Source organism: Aquila chrysaetos, chromosome 19 (assembly GCF_900496995.4).
Source record: "Aquila chrysaetos chrysaetos chromosome 19, bAquChr1.4, whole genome shotgun sequence".
In the NCBI taxonomy this organism is placed as follows: domain Eukaryota; kingdom Metazoa; phylum Chordata; class Aves; order Accipitriformes; family Accipitridae; genus Aquila; species Aquila chrysaetos.
Genome location: NC_044022.1, coordinates 10,091,999 through 10,109,831, shown reverse-complemented (window position 1 = coordinate 10,109,831; position 17,833 = coordinate 10,091,999). Strand labels below are relative to the sequence as shown.

Genomic DNA, 17,833 nt, shown 5'->3' with positions numbered 1-17,833 from the left:
GGTGACACCTCTGGATGGAAAGGAGTAACTGGAAGTACCAAGAAAGGTTCACCTGAGGGACTGGGGAAACACTTCACAGCCCAGCACTGAACTGTATGGGATCTGTTTTCAACCCCACTTTGATGGGCACTTCAAGTTGCCAGCTCACAATTATCCCTAAATATTTAGATTCCAGAAATGTGCAAAACCAGGAGATGGAAGCAGGAAGGAAGTGAAAAGGGAATGAATCTTCTCTAGTTTTTCCTTCCAGACTGTACATTTAATAGGCAGAAGTACTTTAAACACAAAGATACCACTTCTGCACATGATTTCGATATGCACCCCATAGTACCCTTTCAAGCAGCGAGTTGGGCTACTTAAGCAGATAGCTGCAAACAGTAAATGTCATTTTGTCCCCAGAACGCTTTTCTGACAACAAACATCAGATTCACACATTAAGTCCTGTTGTGTGTGTCAGGGATACAGGCAGGGAATATGTGAGTTAAAGGCAGAACAACTTTTCTGCACTTACTGAAGTTCCCCCTTGTCAGCTCATGGGGAAAATCCTTCCATTTCCACCTCTCTTCTTTTTAATTAAAAAGTAGAAAAAGCACAAAATCTGACATTATTACACTACCTCTATTCAGCAGATTTATTCTTATAAATTAAAGCTGATCACCTGCTTTGAGATAGCCTAATATGGTGGCAATGTGTATGTTCATTAGACACAATCCACAAAGACGGTTAGACTATCAGCATACACGGAACATTCTCATCAGGCTCCCACTGTGTGTTGAATATTTCTTTCCACTCTATTAACTCACAATGTCTTTTGTGTCTACAATTTTTTAACTTAAGCACACTCTGTACAGTGTCTAAAAGTTACCTGTTTTTTTTCCCAAAGCATTAACTTCTCATATTAAACTATATGAAATGAATATATTGCAGATGACTTACTCTAACTGCGGTTTTCCTTCACTGAGTCCAACATTCCATTTCCCCTTGAAGCTTTTGTCTGTTCCCATGGGCAAGAGCACAGACTCACACTTTTCTTTGAAACAGAAACCTAGGAAATGTTGTAAGGGCAAGGACAAGGTTCATTCTTATGGTGACCACATAACTCCTCTCCGCACTGGCAGCTCAGGAATCAGAAGTTCTCAGTTAAAGCTCAGAAATCAGGACCTCAATGACTGTCTTCATCAAGTTAACCTTTTAAAGCACAGAGCATTGAAAACTGAGATCATGGGAGCTGAGGGCGATTAATCACCCATCTCAAGCTGTAACAATGCCTCAAAACATTACTTTTAATATGAAACTATTTCTTTAGCAGCTACCCTGGGTTTACAGTGAAAATGTTATTTCAGCCCTGCTGGAACAAATCGAAAAGGCTATAAGTATATATCTTTTAATTGAGTTTATACATACTTAGAATGTGAAAGCTTTTAGTCCTTTGGGCAGCTGGTCAACAAGAGTGAATAAGGTGAAATACCGTTAGTAATGTCACTAATACAGTGAGCACGAAAAAGGGGAAAGCTCCACGCTCAGAATGTTTTACAATCTCTCTGTACAGGCTGCAAATGACAGGTAAAAAAAAAAGGGTGTTACTTCATTATGCTGTCAATACTCACAAGCTACCTATGAACATTATATGGTAATAACAAAACAAATCTATGATGCAATGCAAAGGAAGGCTACCTATCATTTTTAAAGTGTGTCACATAGCTTCTGAATGGTAGTAATTGATATCTCTAATGAGATGACTTCATTAATAGGAATTTCCAATAGCATTAATACATGCTAATAGATGCAATGGATGTAATTCTCCATGCAAAGATTCTGATTTGTTTGCAGGGATAGATGCAGTCTCAATCCAAAAATATCATATGACAGGAGTAAGTTTTGTGCTCCTGAATTTCTGTCCTGGAAGCCTTACATTGAAATACAGATGTATACTGTGTGTGCCACATGGTGGCCTGGAAGGCTGGGGATCAGGTCTTCTTAGGAGTCTCAGTAAATCTGAAGCTAATGATTAACAGCAGACATATTTACTCTTCCAGCGTAGAGCTGCTAGTTGATTGTGAGACCTTTTATAAATATTGATAGCATGCAAAGAGACAGCCATCTATGCAAGTAATTTACAGCTCAGCCATGCGTTATAAATTTAACTGTCTTACAAAGACATACAATACAGATGCTATTCCTCATGTTATTGTGCGACTTTCTTTATGCAAAACTGTGCCTAGGTAACAATGTAAAGGGAAAAACAAGAAAACAGACACAGGCAAGGTGAGAACTTCAAATGAGGGGAACCGGTTTCAAATGAAGACCAAGGTCTCATCTCTGCAAGCGGGTTTGTGTGTGATAGCATATGGGTCTGGACAGAGCTCTAAAATTGAGAGGCTCCAGACGGGCTTAGATATTTGTTTGTACAGAGCTAAGCTTGAAGCCTAGGGCTGTCAAAATATACCTCTGCAATCTCAGATAATTGTACAGAGTCTCACATAGAGCTGAAGCAAGATTCTGGTCAACAGAAGTAAGACAGAAGGTCAGAGCGTACCTGCACACAGTTTATACGTTACTACAACACTACAAAAGCCTCATTTACATTGCTTTAAATTAAGGAAAGCAGTCATAAGAATGAAAATAAGCTCTAAAAGTTGACACAGTGGATATTTTTCATCTGGAAAGACAATGCTTATATACATGTATATAATACATACTTACACAGATCCTCTACCATAGTAGCTTAGAATCTTGTAATTTATCACAACTCTTCCATTAGAAATAGAAATATTATAGTATAATAATACTTTAAAATATAATATTTATGTATATATATAATTTTATATATACACATATAAACATATCTTTAAGAACACACAAGTCTATAATGCAGGAACAAACAGACTGCAGAGCACCCCAGCCACACTGCTGCAGCTTTGCTTGGCTGCAGCTCTCTGCACTAAGACCCCTGTATCTAGAAATCCAAAGATATGGCAAGCAGAAGTATCGCAGTTCCTTGATTATTCCAACCACACAAATTAACCTGTGTGTAATTTATGTACAATAAAGTGCAAACAGACTGCACTTTTCCTCATTTACTCTTAGCTTTTGTTTTGATGTGGTTGGTCACAGTTAGTATGGTAACAGTACATATACCTATTTATTTCAGAGGTAAGACTGATAAAAAGAATATAGTTTCAGGTAGGAGTTTAAAATACAGGCATTGAAATACAACTTATTACATTGAACAGTGTTAACATAAATATCTAGCTGCAAAGAAGGATTAGGAATAGGTACATCGGCCATAAAAGGGAGACTAGGGAAAATGTGGGCCCTCTCCGGAACGAAACAGGAAACCTGGCTACCCAGGATATGAAGAAGGCTGAGGTACTCAATGACTTTTTTGCCTCAGTCTTCACCAGCAAGTGCTCCAGCCACACTGCCCAAGCCACAGAAGGAAAAGGCAGGGACTGGGAGAATGAAGAACTGCCCACCGTAGGAGAAAAATCAGGTTCAAGACCGCTTAAGGAACCTGAAGGTGCACAAGTCCATGGGACCTGATGAGATGCATCCGTGGGTCCTGAGAGAACTGGCAGATGAAGTGGCTAAGCTGCTATCCACCATATTTGAGAAGTCATGGCAGTCCAGGGAAGTTCTCACTGACTGGAAAAGGGGAAACATAACACCCATTTTTAAAAAGGGGAAAAAAGGAAGACCCGGGGAACTACAGGCCAGTCAGTCTCACCTCTGTGCCCAGCAAGATCATGGAGCAGATCCTCCTGAAAACTATACTAAGGCACATGGAAAATAAGGAGGTGATTCGTGACAGCCAACACGGCTTTGCTAAGGGCAAATCATGCCTGACAAGTTTGGTGGCCTTCTACAACAGGGTAACAGCGTCAGTAGATAAGGGAGGAGCAAGTGACATCATCTACCTGGACTTGTGCAAACCATTTGACACTGTCCCGCACGACATACTTGTCTCTAAATTGGAGAGAAATGGATTTGATGACTGGACCACTTGGTGGATAAGGAATTGGCTGGATGGTTGCACTCAAAGAGTTGTGGTCAACAGCTCCATGTCAGAGTGGAGAGCAGTGACGAGTGGCGTTCCTCAGGGGTCCATATTGGGACCGGTGTTGTTTAACATCTTTGTCGGCGACATGGACAGTGGGATTGAGTGCACCCTCAGCAAGTTTGTCAATGACACCAACCTGTGCGCTGCAGTCAACAGGCTGGAGGGAAGAGATGCCATCCAGAAGGACCTTGACAGGCTTGAGAGGTGGGCCTGTGCGAACCTCAGGAAGTTCAACAAGGCCAAGTGCAAGGTTCTGCACATGGGTCAGGGCAATCCCAAGCACAAATACAGGCTGGGCGATGAGTGGATTGAGGGCAGCCCTGAGGAGAAGGACTCAGCGGTGTTGGTTGACAAGAAGCTCAACATGACCCGGCAATGTGCGCTTGCAGCCCAGAAAGCCAACTGTATCCTGGGCTGCATCAAAAGAAGCATGACCAGCAGGTCGAGGGAGGTGATTCTCGCCCTCTACTCTGCTCTCGTGAGACCTCACCTGCAGTACTGCATTCAGCTCTGGGGCCCCCAACATAAGGACACGGACCTGTTGAGGCGAGTCCAGAGGAGGGCCATGAAGACAATCAGAGGGCTGGGCCATCTCTCCTATGAAGACAGGCTGAGAGAGTTGGGGTTGTTCAGCCTGGAGAAGAGAAGGCTCCAAGGAGACCTTATAGCAGCCTTCCAGCACCTAAAGGGGGCCTATGAGAAAGCCAGAGAGGGACATTTTACAAGGGCATGTAGTGATGTGGTAATGGCTTGAAACTGAAAGAGGGTAGATTTAGACTAGATGTAAGGAAGAAATTCTTTACTGTGAGGGTGGTGAGGCACTGGAACAGGTTGCCCAGAGAAGGTGTGTATGCCCCATCCCTGGAATTGTTCAAGGCCAGGTTGGATGGGGCTTTGAGCAGCCTGGTCTAGTGGAAGGTGTCCCTGCCCATGGCAGGGGTGTTGGAACTAGATGATCTTTAAGGTCCTTTCCAACCCAAACCATTCTATGATTCTATAATTCATGTGAACATTTAGATGCACAAATCCTCAGCAAAATGTCCCAATTTTTCCCTACTTGCTTTAATGCAGTTCTCACATGAAATATGTAAGTTGTAAAACTCTTCAGCCTGTCAGCTCCAGGAAATTAAGTAATTTTTCAATTTAAAACAAGCACAGGAAAGGTTGAACTGAGGTCAGTCCTTAAGTCTATATAGTCCTGTGTTAAAGTTAGGAACACAGAAGAAAATGGGGTCTCTCTGCCCAAAGCTTAAAACCCCATTGGGCCAAGCTCCATTTGATTTGAAAACTAGATTCAGAGAGCAAAAAGGTCTTAAAGGATGATTAAATTTTGTATACATAAAGTACTAGCAAAAACTAAATTTTAAAGAAGAAAAGGAGACAAGATGCATGCAACATTTTTCAAATGCTGTCAAAACAGTATCTGATACAAACCAATGAACGTCAGCTGAAGTCTTGACATACAGCCCAACAAGCCTTGCTCTCAGCTCTTGCCAGGTCTCTGCAAGAGCCACATCTACAGGAGGTGCAATTGCTGCATGTCTAGACGGACCCAAGAATCTGATGTACCTCAGGGACCAAGCCCAGTAAAACTACAGTGCCTCGGGTTTCACCACAGAAAGCATGTGCTGCAGTCTTTGAGAGGATTACAAGGCACACGTAACATGAACACACCACTGGAGCACAGCTATGCCAGTACTGGAGGAGACATCCAGCCACTCTGAACATGAATCAGACATGTTCCTGTGCAACACTTTTTTTGACTTCCTGGCATAACCCATTTAATATTTCTGAAATATGTGCAAGGACTTGAAAGTGTCGGGACACAGACAGTGTGTAGAAGCTGATAGCACCTGAAAATATTTCTGGGGTCCTTCCAAGGCTGCTCACTGCAGACTGATATTCATTCCTTTCCTTACAGCAATCACAGACAGTGCATGTTACACTTCACTGGCATTACCTTCCAGAGACCCAGTGACTCTACCACATGTCACTGGCACTACAAACAACTTTTAATAGACATATATAAGAAAGCTGAGCTAAAGTGAGAGTGACCATACCTTGCTGATGCTTTCAGCATTTCAGACAGTTCTCTTCTCCATGCAACTCCATGACTCTTTGCTTGCTTAGTATGGGAAGCTGTCTTCTTCCACCTGATGGCCATTTCCTATTCCCACTAATGTCAATTATTATTTTAACTTCTGCACTTGAATTGTGGAGGAGACAGAGGGTGTTGAGAACATAGAGACGTTACTATTGGAAAGGTCAAATCTGGGAAGTGCAGAGACTTCCTACAAGATGACCCTTAACTGGGTCACAAGTCCATAGAAAAACTAACAAAATCGGGGTGTTCTGCATTAGCAGTTATTCCAGAATAACTCCCCATATTGACTGTCTACTCAGTAGTTAATGTTAGCTTGTACTGCTGTGCCTGACCTATTTATTCTTGAAGCCTGGTCAATTTATCCACATAGACAAAGCTCAATTAATTCTACTTGTGCCATTAAGCTTAGACTTAGAAAATATCTACCCATGGGCTTAACAGTAAGCCTTGGCTTAAATCTCATCAGTTTCAACAAGTATCTTCTTTTTGGCAGCCCTAGTGACATCAGAAAGTGGGCTAGATAATAATGACAATAATAATCATTATGACTTTCATTTTTACAGTATTTTGTCACTTGAAAATGCAAACTAGTTTGAGTCCTGGCACAAGGCCTGTGTTTGAATGAGCATGGGGGAAAACGCCCTGAGCATGTCCCTCCCGCTCCCGTGGGTTTGGCTGCCCGGGCCCAGGGCCACCTTGGGAAGAGCAGAGCTGGTGGCCTTAGAGAAACCTGTCATGAAGACAGCCAGAAGCCTCAGCAAGGGCCATCTCTCCTTCCCCTGGGAGCTGCTTTTAAACGGACGCTGTCTCGCTGGGCCTTGCCTCAGCTACAGCCCCAGACGCATTCCCAGCTCTGTCTGTGCACAGCCACTGCCACACTGATCCGGGCCTTGACCCCCAGGCTGACGTCCACACCTGGCCTCAGTCTGGCCACCACACCCCTGACCTGCCCAGCCATCATGGGGCCATGACTGACCCTGGTCACTGTCACTAGGCCTGACCCTGACGTGACTTCATGGCTTGACCTTGGCCCTGCATCATCACCACGGCCCTGCCCTGTGATCACCGGGCTGTGGTGGACCTGGTTACCCTCACCGGGCCTGATCTGACCTGGACTCAACCCCACGGGCCTGGCCTCAGCCCTACCGTGCCACCATGGTGATCGGGCTAGGGCCGCCCCCGTCTGTCTCACTGGGGTGGTGGGATGGTGGCACAGGCCCTGGTGGCGAGGCCCTGCCCTGCCAGCCCCGAGAGGAGCCCCCGTGGCCCCGAGAACACGAAGAAAGAAGAAATACATTCAGTGCACTACTAGACAGGCTCTTCCAAACATAACACACCTCAAAAGGTGCTTCTGGGTCTCAATCTACTGCCACACACACCGCAGAAAACCCCCTCCTCTCAAATGCAAAGAAGCGCAAAGCTTTGGAGGAAAGGACTGACCTTTCGTTAACACTGAAATTGGTTTACTATGAAAAGACAAAGACCAATGAGCTAGCAGCAATGGTGGTCTGGACCCTGCTCTGTAGATGTAAAACCAGAGTTACACCACAGACTTCGGTTTAGTTAGCCTAGATGCACAGGGCTAAAAACAAAAACAAAAAATGGCACACGCTGTGCCCACCTGCCCTTGGCTGTTACCACCTGCTCTTCCTCAGCTCACGTGAAGCCCCAGTCCTTGACTCTACAAGCCCCCCCCCCCCCCCCCAATATAGGATTATTAAATAACGGCAATGAGGAAAAAGCTTGATATGCAACTTAACTAATTACCTTTGGTTACAGTACACCCACATGAACAAGGGGAGTCCCAAAGTGGGATTATTTATGACAGTAACTGTTTACCAAACTGAGTAAAGTTTTTTAATCACAGTCTTCCCTGCCATTTTTGCTTCTCTTTACACTTCTTCAGCATATTAGCGCTTCAGGGCTTCAAGGACCTGTTTTCATAAGTGTTTACAAACCACTAAACATGCCAGTGGCACAGTATCAGTAGTAAACAATAATAGTATCTCCTCCACAAACAAGACACAATAGAGCACTTGTACCCTGAAACATCCCGGGTGGAGTATCTCTTGTGAAAGAATTTCTTTATTAATGCTTTGTTCAGGGATGGAGCTCCACTGGAACAACAAAATACCCAAGTGGTGCTGTCCTGGTATCCTGCCTGCTCACCTCACCCATGCAGCTTATGGGTATTTTGGGGTTGATTCTAAAAATTCTTCGTAATTATAAGGAGTCGGGCCCCTAATCTAGATCTCTAACATCCAAGAAGTTATTCTTAGTCTCTGAGAGGCTGCAAGAGGGTCAACAGGACTACTAAGCCAAAATAAAGGCTACAATGTCAGACCCCTCAAACTGTAAGCAAGACAAAAGAATTGAAGCACCAAGAGGGTGCGGAGTATGTCTGCACCTCTGCAACAAATGCCTTCCAAGGTTATGAGAATGGAAAAAGGTGAAAAAATACATTCCCCACGCAGCGTTTTATTCCCACCTTCTATTACCAGACCTGTGAGAGCAAATGTCAGTCAGGAGAATACAGTAAGGAATTACTTGCAACAGACAATGAAATCAGTAAATGATCTGCCGTAAGGCAATAAGAACAGTTGTGTTCCTGTAACAAGTAACTATGTCCAAATGATTTGTTGTAGAGACTGTCTAGAACAAAGGAGGGGATTCATCTTTCCCACAAGAATCATATGCTGTTAATGGGTCACCAAGAAAGGAGCAGTGAGTGGTGCTGACTGTACCTCCCAATTAATTTATTTTGCTTTTCATCTTTAAATTTGAGGATAAATTAAAACAAAACTCTGCTTTGCTGCCATTTATTCTCATTGTCATAGATCTGTAAGAATAAATCTACTAAATAAAGAAAGCAAAAACATTAACCAACCTGGAAATAAGCAAAACAAATTAAAGCAAATCGAATGAGTGTTCTTGTCTCCCAAAAGCTCCATTTCCCTTTCCTCTTTTTTTCAGTTCCTATTCATAGACAGTGGCTGATGCCTAAGATATGTTCTAGAGCTGGTAATTAAATTTCTTCCATTCTTCCTACTGAAAAGAGAAAAAATTCCTTACACAATACAGGCCTAGTTGCTTCTTGAAACATGATCTAGCAGGTAAACTGCTACTCAGGGAGGTAGGTTCATTTCCCTGTTCAGTGGCTCAGCCTCTCAGTTATTTTCAGTGTCTCATTTGAAAGTGAAGATAACAGTAGCTCCCTTTTTCTCAAGGATTAATAAACTAAAATGCACAAGGCTATTGTATGTAGTCATAATAGGAGCATTATATAAAAGAGACAAATGTCCTAAGTAAAGTTAATAATTAAAGAATTCAGAGCTCTTCTGCCCTTTTAAATACATTCTCTATTTATCTGTAGCTCTTCTGCTGTATCTCCCAACTGTTCGTTTTTTGGACAACGTACAAATGTACCAGCTACTTGTTCCCATGCCACAATCCCCTACCTGCTGCCTCTTTTAAGTAACTGGCTCCATGTCTCCTGGCTCCTCTCGTCTCAGCTGCCTTCTCTGGGCCCCGGTGCTGTTCAGCGGTGGAGGTGCATCTCTGCACCCTGTGCTTGGCCAGTCTGGGGCATCAGAGCTCCAGAGCAGACTGGAAAGACACCTGCTTGGGCACTGTCCGCCTCTCCACACTCTGCAGAGGGAGGAGCTGCCTCGGAGATAAAAGGCAGCAGCTCCACCTCTGTATCCCACAGCTTCATACCCTATCGCTGCTGAGCCTTCCTACAGGGACTGCCCGTCCCTCTGCTACCTGCCAGGCTCTGAAGTGCCATCCTGAAGAGACGGGAAGCAGCCAGCCTCCCTTGTCACCCTGCCCATCAGCTTCTTGGAGAAAGGACAGAAAAGAGAAGCACCTACAGGTTTGTTAAACCTTTGGGACCTGGGGCTCTGCATGCAAATATCAGCTGTCAATTCTTTTTTAATTTCTGTCCCCAGCAGCTGCAGAACAAAGCTTGAGAAGATGAGCTGGGTGGACCCTGAAGCCTTGAAACCAGAAGTCGAATAAGACCCGGAACGTTTTTATGTCACGATTTTCAGGCCTGTTTCATTATGTATGGAAAGTTGACCTGTGGTATTAATAACTGTGCCTACAGCAAGCATTCATTGTGTCCTTATGGAAACTGAACTGTTAGGGAGCCATCTGAACATGACACTGCCCTCTGAACATGCCAGATTCCTCCCTATCTCCTCCTGGGCATCTAACTGTGATTGAAATATTTGGGAGAAGGAACCTTCTTTCACAAGCATCTGCAAAATCATCCATTTCATTAACCAGGCTTACTAAAATAGCATTTTGTGACTTGAGCTGGACTTCTATCTTACCATCGCAATTATTATTATGGAAGAATGCATGTACATTGATATACAGACCCTATATTCAATTTTTTCTCCCACGTTAATGCTTATGATAAATGAAGTTTTTTCCAAGTTGCTATTATGAATAAGACTGGATTTGATGGAACAACAAAGAATACTGAAGCTGGGTGTTACCCAAGTCCAAAACTAATATGTAATTCTTCTTTTAAATTATGAACTACGTGATTACTAAGTTTCTAAATTATTTTCAGTGGATATAGCAGTGAACAGCCATGTGAGTTACACCAAAGCTGACTGTTGCTGCTTCTCTGAACCTGTTTCGTGGGAGAAGGAGTCAGGGTACGGCTGTTTTGCTGTTGGTGTTCAAAGGTACTGCTGAGAGGAGCCACGAGAGGGCACTGGAAAGGAAAAAACAGGCACAAAAAATGCAGTCTGGGGAACCAGCAGCCCAGGGCACATCAGGAGCTCAGCTCCCCACCAGTAGCAAGAACAAATAAAGGTCCAACAGGTCACACAGTTCATTTCTGCATAAAAGGGAAAGCAATACTGCGAGGTCTTCCAAACCAGGCTTAGAGGTGTGAAGCCTGCCACGGGAGCTGAGAAAGGGCCGATGGTACCCAGAGGATGTGCTGGGGCATCAGGAGGAGCAGGGAGGGACAGCACAAAGTGAGGCCCACTACTGCACAATTGTGCACAATTGACCACATAAGTCCCACATTCCTGCTCCACACAAAGGCTACAAGAGGGGTGGTATAAAGCAACTAACCTTTTCCCAGAGAATGCCCCCAATATGTGTTTGATTTCATGAAGGCGTGGGCTGTCTGGGTGAAGAGAGATCCAGTGGTTCTATCAAGTTTCCAGTGTAGGTAAGCAACAAGAAAAGAAAAAAAAAAAAAAATTCGTCTGGAAACAATTACGGTTACATAGCTGAGAGCTCAATGCGCTTGAGGAGGAATTTGAGGAGGTCAGTATTTCATGCTGCACTGCAATACATTTGTGTTTATGTGAAAATCAACTCCTCTGAACCATGGTTGTCATTTGTTGGATACCGTAAGCCATACAGGATGTCAGGATTCATCTTTTGATGTTAATTTTGAAAGACAAAATCAGAAATAAGTGGTGCTAACTTTTTTTATATAACAAATGCAGCTTGTAAAGAGAGAAAAGCCCGTTCCTGCTTTTTTGATTCCAGAGCTGTATCTGGGAATGGATTTCAGTTTTTCATTGATCTTTCAAGAGAGCTGCAGACAGCTGTGTGCTTGCTTATATGACATCAAACAGCACACGCAAGATCAGTGCAGTCATTAGAACCTGACTTGTGGTCTGCCAGCAAATGCTTCATTCCCTCTGTCAATCCAGTCTAGATTGGTCTATACAGGGACATGCTATATTGTAAATAATGATCACTGAACAAACTTGACCAGTGAGCCCACTGGTTATTATTGACTTGCTCCCTAGCCCTGCCCAGCTCCAACTAGCTCTTTGTAAAACCATGCTTCAGAGCAGTTCGGGGGACAACTGCCTTCAGTGACTTCATGCAAAAAAGTAGTATTGATGAAACCTCTCCTTCTGTTCCACAGCATCTCCTATATGCCTCATTTGATTGACAGCATACTTCAAAATCACAATTTGAAAGCATCCCAGGAGTGGGCTGCCACAGTGCTCAAGCATTATTTTAGAACTTCTGAACTGAAAAAAATGTGTACAAAGTTAATTATCAAAATAATAGTAATAAGAATGACATAGAGCCAAGCGGGCAGGCACATGGGACCAAGAGGAGCAAACGCAATTTTGTTTAGAGTCTCTAAAGCTCACTGTGGTCATATAGGAACTGCAGGATTTGGCCCTCCAGGGTGATCACTGACGTTATTTAGATTATAGTAGCACAGGGCAACACCACACAGACTGGAACCCGTCTGCTCCTGATGGGAATCCCCTGGCCTGAAGAGCTTACAGTCTAAATAAGACCAGGTAGACAAGCGGAGTGAGAAGGAAAGTACTCTTATTAGGCCCAAGAGAGATTAAGAAACTTGCCCAAGGACACATACAAAGCCTTTGAGAGATCCAGGGTTTAACCCAGATTTCAGTATGGTGCCTTGATCATATACACTTCACCTATCTTCTGCTCAACTTCTGAATGCCTCTTCCAACTGAGATTTAAAGTAGACTCCATCTCAGTAAAGCATCACCAGAAATGCCCTCTTATGCCATGTTTATTTTGACAGCTTTTGCAAAAAGAGAGAGACCACTTTCTATTGACAAAGTCCTAAGTACACAGACAAACAAATACAAATTTGGGGGCAGGTGGAAGCCTTGAGTTCAAGAACAGGCTATTACTTCACAACCCTCTCCACAGCACTTGAAGCCTCACTGCATTTGCTCCAGCTTTAGTCTCACCCAGAGTTTTAAACTTAAAACCACCCAGCCATGTAATTCTCCATATCCAGCAAAATATTCCTCCTTTTTTGGGTCATAATGGGACACATGGAACAGAAATTAATCAAAGAAAGAAAGAAAGGTAATGCTGAATTATGGAAGAAAGAAATTGTCACACTTAACTCAGTCCAGGTTCACATGCTGCAGAAAAATAAGACAAGTTTTAGATGCAAGTCAGTGTTGACACATAATGTTTAACCATGCCCATCATAAAATCCACTTGACTGAAATAGAAAATACACAGTACAACAATCCACTTGACAGAAATGTTATTCATTAACATTCCTTCTACGTCTTACACAGAAGCATTACTTGTGAAAGGTGCCCACTTGTCAATCTGAGAGGACACTGCCTCTCACTTGCAAACTGCCCACAAGCTACCTCAAGTCTCATCTGGAATAAGAAACGACAACCTTTAATAATAAACGGCTCATCTTCCAGCATAATTTTTATTAATTCCTTGACCTTTGCTGTCACTATCAATACAAATAGCTTTGGTGATTGCACACGGGGGAGATACGAGCTAGAAACAAGGTCGAGGCTGTTCTATTTCTTCATACGGCTCGTATAAGATGCACGTACTGCAGGACGACTTGCGTACCTGAATGCAGAGGGAGTTCAGTTAAGTCACTTGAAAGGCTCTTGTGAACAACCTTTCAGCCAGGCGAGTGCCTGGCTTGGTTTCCAAAAGCTGCCAGGATCGGCTCCGGGATCTGCCCGAGAGCCGCCGAGCCGCCACGTCTCCCTGCAAGGTCCCGCAAAACTTCCCCGGCACCGTTGTCTCCCCAGGTACCAGTGTTGATTTAGGCTACGCCCCCTGCCAGCGACACCGTGGAAGACAGAAGTGGCCCTGTCCTCCTCCCCGGGGAAGGAGAGGAGCCGCGGGGAGCAGCAGCCGTGACTCAGAGCCGTCTCTGTCACAACGCGCGTTTCCCAAACGTCCCGATGCTGCAGATGCCCGGGACGGGCGGCTCCGGCGGGCCCGCAGCAGCCGGCGCTGGCGGCCGACCCTCCCGCTCCCCCGGCGGGACCGCAGCCTCCCGCGCAGCGAGCCCGGCCCTCCCTGGCCCCCCCCCCCCCCCCCCGCGGCGCCTCGGCCGGCGCAGACCCTTGCCGGCGGGGCGGCCCTTTTCCCGCTCTTCTCAGCTGGGCGAAGCAGCCGCGGGCTCCGCCGCCGCCGCGCGCCGCCCGGGCTGGGGCCGTGCGCCCTCCGCTCCCCCGCCGCCCGGCTCCGCGCCTTCCGCCCCCGCGCGGGTGCGGTGGGCAGCGACGGCGGGGGTCGAGCCTGGTACCTGACTCTGTCCTTCTCAGCCCGCCGGAGCTCCGAGTCCCTCTGCAGCACCTGAAAAATGGCCCTGGCTTCCTCCTCCTTTAAAAAACTGAGATCTGGCCCCCGGGGCGCTGCGGTCATGGCTTGGCTTATCTCCGGGCGGGCGGGCGGAGGCAAGCGGGCAGCGCTGACCCCCTCGGAGCCTGCAGCGACAGCAGCATGGCCGAGCCCCGGGAGGACCGCGCACGCCGGCACCCGCGGGACGCGCTTCCCTCCGGACGGCGGGAGCCGGAGCCGGAGCCGCCGCCCCGGACGGCAGCGCACCGCCCCGGAGCGCGCTGGGCAGCACCCTCCGGAGCGAGGGCGGCGGGGCGGGGCGGGAGGCCGGGCCGGGGCTCGCCCTGTGCCTGCGCCCCGCCGCCTGAGTCAGGTGTTTGCGCTGAGCGTTTGGCTCGCTGTTTACCTCGGCGCTGCCAGGCGGAGCGCACGCCCGCTCAGGGGGACCTCTGAGGGACGGTGCGGGTCCCCCCGCGGCGGCGGCGGTCACGGCGCGGTTCCTGCCGCGGTTCCCGCCGCGCCTCTGCCCGCCTGGCGCCGCCCGCCTCGGGCCCCGCGGCGGCGCCGGCGGCTCGTGTGCGGCCGCGGGGCGGGGCCGCCGCCAAGGCGCTCCCGGCGGCACCGGAGCAGCGCGGCCCCGCCGCTCCGCCCGGGCGCCGCTCGGCCCCTCGGCCGCCCGCGGCGCCAGCAGCCTCCTGCCCCTGTAGCCCCTGTAGAAGGACATGCCTACAGTCTTGCGGAGTGGATGCAAAGCGGTAACTTTTCCACGGGGGAAGAACGGGGCAGCGTTTCCTATTGACTCTCCTTTAAGGGTTTCCCGAAGGAGTAGTAGAGAACAGAAGTTTTTGACCTGGGCGTTACAACCGCATCTCAGAAGTAATTTCGTTCTGACGGCTCTAATGGATCTCAGCTGGGTGCTGGTGCTGGTGGGAGCAGCACAAACAGGTGTCTCTCTCCAAAGCATGTGTCTAGTACACTGTACTAGTTGAAGAGTTAGTAAAATGTCCTTTGAAATTTTTCTATCAAAGAAGGGCTTTATTCAGGACTGAACTGCAGATGTGAGCACAGCTGTATGGAGAAAGAAAATAAAACCCAATTTTTGTTACAGAAAAGCGAGGCAGTGGAAGTCAGCATGGCAGTGTGCAGCAGGAGCGGAGCCGAGCAGCACGCAGCCGCCTTCCCACCCCGCAGCAGGCTGACGTGGGGCCACAGAAGAATGCTTCCCCACTAGGAAGTCGTGTGGTGCAAGTGGAAATAAGGACCTTAGAGCGCAGCAGGAATAACAGGATGCAGGAGCCTCCTTGTTGTGATGTAGCTTCTGGCATTACTAGTCTGGCCCAAAAAGAACCTTACCTGATTCCTGGTGACCAAAAAAAACCCCAAGGCTATGAGACAGCTGATGAAAATGTAGTGAAATCTATGAAGAACTATGGTGTTTAGAAGATGTCGAGGGGAGGTGTCTCCCACAGAGAAAGGACACAGTGAATTTTTAATAGGGTATAGGAGGCGCTTGTGGGTAAAGTCCAAGTGTTGTTGTTTCTAAAGGTGCAAAAGCCACAGCCATCACTGGTGTGTTAGGAACTTACAGAACTTTTCTCTAAGGGTAAATGTCCTGTCCTCCCCATTCTGTTGCACTGAGCATAGTGGAGTGAACTGTTTTACCAGCAGAAGCTGAGCATATGGAGTTCTCCCTGGGACTCTCCCAGGCAGTGGATTAGACATCACTCTCCCTTTCTGCCTGGCACCTGCAGGATATGGGAAGCAATTGCTCATGGTGCTTCTGCATCACACTGGTCTGCTCCCAGAGCTGAGGGGGGATGCGATAACATTTTTTTCTGTACATCCATTGCAATGAACCTCATCAATGCCCACTCTTGCCTTAAAAACAATATTTTATCTTGTTGGTGAGGTGTAGTTTTTTAACTTCTTATGCAAACATCTAAGGTCAGGTTGGATGGGGCTCTGAGCAACCTGATCTATCCCTGCTCATTGCAGGGGGTTGGACTAGATGACCTTTATATGTCCTTTCCAACCCAAACCATTCTATGATAAAAAATAAATGTATACATACAGAATACATAGGAAGGATGCATGTGTTCTTACAAGTTTGCAAAGGAAGTTTTGTCCTACAGGCCTTACAAAGAAAGGGTGACATTCCCCCATAAATTTGGTGACTTTATCTATAACTGTATTTATCCTGCATGTAAGTCAAGAGTGGAATCGTATTTCTAAGTTTCTGTCATCCTTTTTCTTCATTTCTAGCAATCTGATTAATTGGCTTTTTTTTTTTTAATCACCAAAATGTATGTTAGCATACTTTCAATGCTGAGGGGAGCAGGGACAAGGCTTTTATTTAATGTATGAGCAATGTATGGTCTTTCAGGTAATAACAAATAAGTTTTTCATTCTGTGCAATGTGGTGGAATTACTTAGAAGAGTGACAAGTACATACACTACTGGCTTTAGAGAGATGCTGCCAGACATCCCAGTAGTTATTATTTCAGTGGCTTTTATCCACAATATTTAGAGATATGGGCATAGCCATCTTGTATGGTAAGAAGATGTTCATTTTACACAGCATCTTTGGTATGTTGTATCAGCATTACAAAATGTGCATTGGATCATGACTAGAAACAGCTGCTATTTATGGAGTCTTCTACCAGAAATTTATTTCGTGAAAAATAACCACTTTTCCGTATGTCTCATCATTACTCCACCTCACTTTAAAGTTTATGTCTTTTTCATATATGGATCATGATGGCAAGGATACACTGCCTGTATTCCAGTACTTAGAGTCTGTAGTGCCTTACGTGCTTTAATTTCTGTTGCATAAACCTAAGAGAGGATAACACTCTCTAAATTTATTCCATGGTTTTTAGCTAACAGCTGTTCCAGGAAGATAGAGAAGTGTTTTCTTGTAAATAGGTAGCATTTCTTCTGTTTAGCAACCTGAAACAGAAGGCCAACGTAGCATATGAGAGACTGCAGACATGAGACGTCTATTAGTAATGTTAATTGCCGATGCCACTAAAGAGGATGCTGACACACATACCTTAATTATAGGGCAAATTCTTCAAAACCTGCATTTCACAAATACTGTTGTACTAATGCGTGGTGTTAACTCCACTTACTTTCAGTGGAGGATTTCAAAATGTAGGACTCCAGAAAGCCAGGGGGGCTGTTTCTAAAAGTTGATCTGTAGCTAGGGAATTGAGGGGAATGTGCAGGAGGCTTGGCTGAATCTTGTAGCAATTGGCCTTGAGGCTCGTATCAGCCTTGAGGCTTGGAAGAACTGTAAGGTCTTGTCTATTCCTGTTGAACTAATTACTGCGTAAATTGTCACGTGGGTTAGTGAAGGCTAGTTTAATTAACTCCCTGTGCTATGTGAAAAAGACTTTATGGCAAGGCAAAGAATAAATATGAAGCGTCTTTCATTTAAAATGTATTAAATCTGCTTATTGTGTTTGAAATAAGTATTTCTAACACTAACCTAGGTCAAAAATAGTTTGATCATACTACTTGTAAGAACAAAAGCAGTGACTCTCCCTGTTTAACAAGCCCATCCTTTATATCTC

The 17,833-nt window shown here is 45.7% G+C and overlaps 1 protein-coding gene across 5 annotated transcripts in view; it reads right to left on the bottom strand.

Annotated features, from left to right (window-relative positions):
• EXPH5 (exophilin 5) overlaps window positions 1-14,520 on the bottom strand; it is a 38,691-nt gene extending 24,171 nt beyond the window's left edge. For 2 of the 5 annotated variants that reach the window (XM_030042446.2, XM_030042445.2), the window contains exon 1: window positions 9,623-9,972. Coding sequence is in view for 3 of the 5 variants with exons in the window: in XM_041118555.1 (XP_040974489.1) it covers window positions 14,224-14,342 (119 nt within the window). In the remaining 2 variants the exon portion in view is untranslated. Of the gene's footprint in view, window positions 1-6,120; window positions 6,240-9,622; window positions 9,973-14,223 lie in introns of those variants that run through there. The other 3 variants (XM_041118555.1, XM_030042443.2, XM_030042444.2) reach the window with 3 other exon arrangements.
• Window positions 14,521-17,833: the final 3,313 nt, after the last annotated feature.